Source organism: Heteronotia binoei, chromosome 2 (genome assembly GCF_032191835.1).
Source record: "Heteronotia binoei isolate CCM8104 ecotype False Entrance Well chromosome 2, APGP_CSIRO_Hbin_v1, whole genome shotgun sequence".
NCBI lineage: Eukaryota > Metazoa > Chordata > Lepidosauria > Squamata > Gekkonidae > Heteronotia > Heteronotia binoei.
Window position 1 is genome coordinate 186,034,834 of NC_083224.1, and position 8,141 is coordinate 186,042,974.

Genomic DNA, 8,141 nt, shown 5'->3' on the forward strand with positions numbered 1-8,141 from the left:
GACAACTCTGCAAGAGTTGTGGCTGACCCAAGGCCATTCCAGCAGCTGCAAGTGGAGGAGTGGGGAATCAAATCCAGTTCTCCCAGATAAGAGTGTGCACACTTCACAACACCAAACTGGCTCTCCAAGGCTCCATCCCCAAATCTCCAGAAGTTTCTCCACTTGCATCTGGCAACCCTACCCACTCCTCTTCTGCCAGTGGCCAGGCAACCCTCAGCCCACTAACGCTGCAGCTGCAATGAAGTCTTGTTAGTCTGTAACATGCCAGAGGGCTCCTGTTTATTTTCACTGTGACAGACTAATACGGCTACTATTCTCTCTCTTGTCTTTCTCCATGAATTTGTCCAGTTCCTTTTAAGGATCCAATAGAGAGCTCACAGACAGGCCGCAGCAAATCTTAGGCCAGGGGTGGCTAAACTTGTTCAGCGTAAGAGCGACATAGAATAAACATCAGATGTTTGAGAGCTGCAAGACATGAATGTCAGATGTTTGAGGGAGGGAGGGAGGAAGCAGGGGGAGGGGAGGGGAGGGGAGGGGAGGGAGGGAGGGAGGGAGGGAGGGAGGGAGGGAGGGAGGGAAGGAAGGAAGGAAGGAAGGAAGGAAGGAAGGAAGGAAGGAAGGAAGGAAGGAAGGAAGGAAGGAAGGAAGGAAGGAAGGAAGGAAGGAAGGAAGGAAGGAAGGAAGGAAGGAAGGAAGGAAGGAAGGAAGGAAGGAAAATAGATGAGGGAGAACAGAGATGCAAAGAAAACAACTTTAAATACATTCTCCAAGCCGCCAACTGCCTTGGCTTGGAGAAGTGCTTTAAAGAGACAAATGCCTTCTCCAAGCTGGCTGACAGGGTGGTGGTGGCTTCAAGAGCGACACAGAAGTGCACGCCTCCTGGAAGTGCAAGACGGCCTGGCCGAGGATCTCTCTACCCACCAAGGTCTCCTCCTGCACTGTGGCGCCTATATGTGCCTCCGGGGCCCCTCTGGGCAGATGTGCTCCACCTGACCCACGACTCCCCTCCTGTGGGGCACTTCGGCCAACACAAGACCCTGCACCTGCTCATGTGGGAGTTCTGCTGGCCTCGCGTCTGTGCCGACGTGGCCCGCTGTGTCGGTTCCTGTGAGTTCTACCAGCGGGCCAAGGATGTACCAGCCAAGCCCCCGGGGTTTTTGCATTCCCTTCCCACGCCTGCACCCCCCTGGGACACCGTCTCCCTGGACTTTATCACCGAGCTCCCCAGGTCCAAGGGGCACACTTGCATCCTGGTGATGGTGGACCTCTTCACCAAGATGGCTCACTTTGTTCCATATCCCAAGGCATCCACGGTGTCAAGCATGATATTTCTGATTACTGAATCAATACGTATTCTATGCTCAACCTTCCCCCGCTCTTCCTTTCCCACATTAAAACTCCTCTTCAAAGCTCCCCCCACCTGGTAACTCTCAATGATTCAGGATATACAAGTAACCTTGTCATTGTAAAGCAAAATGGCTTTCCCCTGAGTTTCCATCCATATGCCTTATCAGTAAACTACGAATGTGTGGGAACCAGGAGATGTTGTAGTGACCAAATTAATAGTTGATAGTACTCTTTGAACTCTCCATGCAATTCACATCTGTATGTTATGCTTTTGAAGTTTTCTACAACTTTGCCTTTGAAGTAGCCTTTAAGATTCTATGCTGTGTGAAATTCTGTATCACTTCCAAGGTTTCATTCCTTGGAGCAAGTATTGGATTATCAATAAAACGAGTCTTTGATTTAAACAAAAGCTTGATTATTTGAAATATCGATGCTTGACACATGGCTCCTGAAACAGCCCAGCTCTACCTCCAGCACGTCTTTCGCCTGCATGGGCTCCCGGCACACGATCTCAGACCGAGGCCCCCAGTTCACCTCTCGATTCTGGCAAGCCCTGCACTTCAGCTTAGGCACCCAGGTGCACTGGTCCTCAGCGTACCATCTGCAAATGGATGGGCAGACCGAACGCACCAATGCCACACTGGAACAATACCTCTGTTGTTACACCAGCTACCAGCAGGATGACTGGACTGCCTTGCTACCCCTGGCCGAGTTTGCCTACAACGCCGTACATGCGTCCACACAACAGACCCCATTTGCAGCCACCTATGGGTACCACCCTCGCTTCCTCCCCACAGTCCTGCCCCCCCACAGCAGTCTCTGCTGCTGATGCACACCTGCAGGAACTCCGGGCTCTCCAGGACTTGCTCTGAGAGCAGCTCCAACAGGCTAAAGTGGCCTACAAGATAGCCGCCGATCAAAAGCTACAGGTGGGGCCCCCACTGAAACCCAGGGACCATGTCTGGCTCTCCACCAGTTACCTGGGTCGGCCTGGCCGGTCTCGCAAGCTGGACCCTCGCTTCGCGGGGCCTTACCTGATCACGGACCAAATCAATCCTGCTGCTTTCTGGCTACAGCTTCTGGCCACCCTCCATATCCACTGGGTCTTTCACCGGTCCCTCCTAGTTCCTGCTACACCACTGGATCCCATCTGACCACCGCCTCCAGCGCCGGCTCCACCTGTCCTGGTCGATGACGAGGAGGAATACGAGGTCCACCAGCTCCTGGACTCCCGAATCCACCGCGGGCACCTCCAGTACCTTGTGGACTGGGAAGGCTATGGCCCCGACCACCATTCATGGGAACCCGCAGACAACCTACACATCCCTGACCTCGTGCAGCAGTTCCACATGGCCTACCCTGATTGGCCTGGCCCATCTGGGGGGGAGGGTCCTTTGGGGGGGGATAGTGTCATGAGCCCTGACGAGGAGGAGCTGGAAGGGTTAACAGACCTGGAAGAGTTGTCAGCCACTTCCTCAGCTGAACAAACAGCAGCTGGCCCATCAATCACTCTCCAGGCACCAGTGTCAGCTGTTGATGATCAATCTCCTCCAAGCTCTCCTCCTCCCATCTCAAGAATTCGAAGCAGGCTCCAGAAAGAACTTTCAGAGCGAAGACGTGAAGCATGCCGATGCTTCAAATCTCTCAGCCCTGAGTTCTAGCAGAGTCACTGCCATCCAGGGAGCAGGCTGATTGAGCCTCCGATATAACTCCCACCCAGGACCTGGTAACCTTGTGGAAGCAACAAGTCTATTCTCTGGCTTGCATCCACACTCCTTCCTGATCCTGACCTGTTTGATTTCCTTGGCACCCTGACCTTTTGGCTTTTGGACATTGACTTCTGATTCCAGTTTGTGATTCTGGATTGGTGACTTGGCTCCTGCATGACTTCCTGGACTTTGACCTTGGACTGGCTTTGGATTCCTACCTGCTTGCACCCTGAGAACGTGACAGCCTGACTCCAATGTGGTGATCGACATTTCCTGGGCATGAAAGAAAGGGTCACAAGAACTAAGCACTGATGCAGTCTTTCCTGCCCTCCTTCCCATGAATTTCCCAAGTTCACAGGATCCGCATTGCTGTCAGATGGCCATCTAGTCTGTGCTTAAAAATCTCCAAGGAAGGAGAGCCCACCACCTCACGAGGAAGCTTGTTCCGCCGAGGAACCACTCTAACTGCCAGGAAGTTCTTCTTAATGTCAAGCCAGAAACTCTTTTGATTTAATTTCAACCTGTTGGTTCTGGGCAACAGAAAACAACTCTACACCATCCTCTATATGACAGCCCCTCAAGTACTTGAAGATGGTGATCATATCACCTCTCAGTTGTCTCTTCTCCAGGCTAAACCTACCAAGCTCCTCCAATAACCTTCAAATAAAGCGGGCGAAAACAGTAATACCCCCAACCCAAGACTCTCTAAAGCCTGTTATAGACCAATAAAGTTCCAGCTGGTAAATGGAACACCCCACTGCACAGACACACGCTCCACCCCATGAAAAGAAGTGGAAAGATTTCGTACTCGCCATTCAGTACTCCCACAAACTGGAGACTCTTCCTGCCAATTCCTGCCTCAGCCTTGGAGATGCCATCTCGCTTCTTCATGATTGATTTGAGGGCTCCTGGAAGGAACACAAGAGAAGGACTGCTGTCATCGGATACTTTAAAAATGCCTGTTTCCAGAGCGGTGAAATGGGGATCCTGTGCCTGCAGGGCTTTTTCTGTAGCAGGAACGCCTTTGCATATTAGGCCACACAGCACTGAGGTAGCCAGTCCTCCAGGAGCTTACAGTAGGCCCAGTACTAAGAACCTTGTAAGCTCTTGGAGGATTGGCTGCATCAGGGGTGTGTGGCCTAATATGCAAAGGAGTTCCTGCTACAAAAAAAGCCCTGCTGAGAGGGAAACAAAAAAGGAAAAGATGCAGACTCTATGACCTCCCTATGGGTTTTCTACAGCCTTTACTGGCATCTGATGGAAACAGGATGCTGGACTAGGCAGACTTCCTCTGTGGCCCAGCAGGGCTCTTTGTAGGGAGGATAGTCTATCAATGGCCATGATGACTAAATGGAACCTCCATGTTCAGAGGCAGTATACCTTTAGGGGGAGCTGCTTTGACCCTGCTTGTGGGCTTCCTAAAAGCACAGTTGCCAGACCCCCCTGGTGGAAGCAGTGCCCCCCCCACCACCACCAGGCCTTTCCTCCCAGCTGCCAATCAGATGGTTGGCAAGGGGACTTACCTGAGGAAAGAGAAAGATCGCATCACACCAGTGACATCCACATATTTGAGCAAAAACTATGGCAAAAGCCGGTTTCACCATAGAGTTCCTGCCCGAATACCAAAGCGTCGCCTGGACATTACTAGTGTGATGACATCACTTCCTTGGGAGGGATCTGGCAACCCCATGGAAGCATCGGTTGGACCACTATGTGAAACAGGATGCTGGACTAAATGGGCCCTCCTCGGTCTGGTCCGTCAAGTCTCTAACACCACCAAAAAAAGGGCAACATATAAGAAAATGGGTGCTGGGTTCTTTCGCTCTCAGCAGGCCTATATTAAACATTTATGGTCAACTCTGGGACAAGAAAGAGCCCTGTGGCGCAGAGTGTTAAAGCTGCAGTACTGCAGTCCTAAGCTCTGCTCATGACCTGCGTTCAATCCCCAGCAGTATCTGGCTTTTCAGGTAGCCGGCTCAAGGTTGACTCAGCCTTCCATCCTTCCGCGGTCGGTCAAATGAGTACCCAGCTTGCTGGTGGGGAAGCGTGAATGACTGGGGAAGGCAATGGCAAACCACACTGTAAAAAGTCTGCCAATAAAACGTTGTGAAAGCAATGTCACCCCAGAGTCAGAAACGACTGGTGCTTGCACAGGGGACCTTTCCTTTCCTGGGATAAGAATTGTTCTGGGCCCTGCAGGGATTTTATGTCTCACGAAGGCTCCTCAACAGTCTTATGCACACCCTCCTCCAGAACCAATTTAGCAGACAAACTCCACGGCACCGTTCACAATGCATTAAAGTGAACAGCGCTCGGATGGACTGAACTGCAGGGCTTGTTTTCAACTTTAGGCTTTTAGAGCAGTCATTATCACACAGGCATGTTGAATGCAGGTGCTGGGGAGCTCTTAAAAACAAGAGAAAAAGTGTGTGTGTGGGGGGGGGAGAAAGATCTCCAAGCCACACTGAGCACTCCTGAAGCTTTCCCCTCTAATCCCCAAATCTGCGCTGGTGGTTCACAGTGATGAGGGAATCTCAGAGAAAATGAAAATATACCTTGGAAAAGCCTTTGCTCAGATTACGTAATGTAAAGTACCAGAAATGGGATCAAGCCCTGATTTTGGCTGTTCACAGCATTTGAGTTGTGACTACAGCAAGCACCGCTTACCAGTTTCTGTTCTTCCTAAGGAACTCTTGTCAGACGACCTTTGCACATTCTCCTCTTCCACTGCAGCAAGTTGCAAATGCGATTCTGGATCCATTCCCCTAATCTCTGCCTCTGGGGAAGGCACTTCATGCACCTCGGTGACTGCCGATTTGCTAACGTTTGCATCTTCTAGCATAGGCACATCTTCCTTTCCATCTGGTTCCACCATGGTGGAGACATCGTTCTGACGTGGGGCTTTGCTGTCCACCTCCAGATCCACCTGTGTGGCTTTACTTCTGCTTCTGATAGGCATGAGGTCTTCTTGATTTAAACAGCAGCCAACTCCAACACAAGCCACCTGAGGAGAGAAGAGGACACCCTTCTCTGCTGTTTCTACGTGGCCTCCCACAGCCTGGCATTGGGTGGTGGGAACGGCCTCCGTAGACACTTCCACAGTCTCTGGCTGGGCCATGGTTTCTTTGCTGATCAGGCTTTTTGGCATCCTTAAACAAACGGCAACTCTCAACTCCTCCAGTTCCTCCGTGGCTTCTTTCAGGTGTCCCTCCAGCATAGAGATCACCTCACGCTGATGCTGAACCGTCTGCTGAAGGAGCTCAATTTCCCGCTCTGTCTCAGCTGACAACCCAAGCAAGGACTCCATGACCCACACCTCAGCGTCTTTGGTCTCTGTCTCCCACCCGACAGCCACCTCACGACATGGCCTTTGGCTGCGGTAGTAGAAAATCGCCTCATCCATGTTGATCTCCTCCCCGACCCCAACTGATCTGCGGGTGTGCTCTTCAGCTCTCAAAAGCGGTGCTGTTCCCTTGTTCACCTTCACGGCCTTCTCCGAAACCGACAATTTCTCCGTTAGTTTCTTTAACTCAGCAATTTTACTTGACCTTCCTTTCGAAGGCTCGCTGTCTGTCGCCTCACGGCTGTCCTCCAAGCTTGCATTAATGGTGGTCTCCATGCTGGGAGATTTTGGCGGGAAATCAAAGGTGAAGGCCTCACCCAACTGAGATTTCTCCCACAAGCCAGCCACCAGTTGCTCCTTCTCTTTCTTCAACCGGCAGATCTTCATTTTGAGGACGGGGATTGTCTTCACTTGCTCTTCCAGCTCCTTTAGTTGCCTGAGGGCAGCTGCCATCTGGTCACGGACATGGTGGAGGTGTGCAGGGCTGACTGCCGTGGCTGGAGTACTCCTGCCTGAATTGGAGGGGCTCATTTTTACAGGACCTGTGAGAGGCAGGCTGAAGTCAACTTGGCTTTCCCCTGTCAGTGGGACAGAGAAAGGAGAGATGTTTTGTGAAAATGAGGGGGACGAAGCAACTTTAGATGGGCTCTCAGGAGCCCTGGTGGTGGTTACAGCAGTTCCCTCATTGAGTAAACCAAGGTGCTCTTGTTCTAAGCGCTTGCTGGTCTCCAACAAAGTTTTCTCCACCCGTGTGTTTCTCGTAAGGGATTTGGGAGATGGAGGTGGGAGAAGATGGATGACTGGTGGTGGGGACATAGGGAGAGAGGCCTGTTTGCTTGCAGGCTCTGAAGAACTGCCCCATATTCTGGGCCTTGGGGAGAACACAGGTTTGCCATCTTCGCTGGTTGTGGAGGAGAGAGACTCAGTGGACGTCCAGCCACCAGTTTGACTACGAGAAGAGCCCAGGGCCTGCTTAGGCCCCCTGGCCTTCCGGTTCAACGGAATCTTCCGGAAGGTTTGGCCACTCTCAATATCATCTACGTACTTGAGGAAATCTAGATCCAACAGGAAGCCATAGGGAGTCTCCAAGGAGTAGGAGGCCTTCTCTCCATCCCGGTCCTGGTTGCGGTATAAGAATGGGCCACCCAAATCTGGAATCCAAGCCACACACACAACAAAAGCATATGAAAGAGGAATTGGAGGTAACACAATATGAGCTTTAGTATTCAGAACATGTTCTGAGGCTGCAAAATGCAGTCGTCATCTTCCCACCCACCCTAAGTCACCACTCCATTTCCAGTCTTTTATATTCAGAGATGGATCCCGCAAGAGGTCACCTGCACATTTCTCATCACCTGGGAGATTCCGGTTCAGGTGTGTCGGCTGGGCCATTCTCTTTTGCTAGGACGTCCTGAAGCCACCAACAAAGACAGCATATATCTTGGAGGGAAAACAAAAACAACAAAACACATATGTGAAAGTACCCAAAAGGGGGTTGATAATTCCTAGGAATTCCGTTCCCCAGTTGGGGGTGACAGATCCCATTTTTTGGGGGGCTCCTGCCTGCCACCGACTAGCTGGTTGTTGGGGGGAAATCCCACCCCCAAAGTGATGTGCTGATATCATGCCGTAGCAACATCATCGTATTAGCGATCTGCTTTTTTGGGCAAAACTCTATGGTTTGAGGGCAATTTTACCATAGATTTCTGCCCCAAAAGCAGAGCGTCACCACGCAGTGCTGC

General features: G+C 51.5%; 1 protein-coding gene across 1 annotated transcript in view; it reads right to left on the reverse strand.

Moving 5' to 3' along the window:
• Positions 1-7,836, reverse strand: part of KANK3 (KN motif and ankyrin repeat domains 3) — a 28,014-nt gene extending 20,178 nt beyond the window's left edge. Inside the window, exons 1-3 of the mRNA XM_060233084.1 lie at positions 7,737-7,836; positions 5,724-7,550; positions 3,865-3,964 (exon numbers count right to left, since the gene is read on the reverse strand). Coding sequence (XP_060089067.1) covers positions 3,865-3,964; positions 5,724-7,550; positions 7,737-7,791 — 1,982 coding nt within the window. The 5' untranslated portion in view covers positions 7,792-7,836. The remainder of the gene's footprint in view (positions 1-3,864; positions 3,965-5,723; positions 7,551-7,736) is intronic.
• Positions 7,837-8,141: the final 305 nt, after the last annotated feature.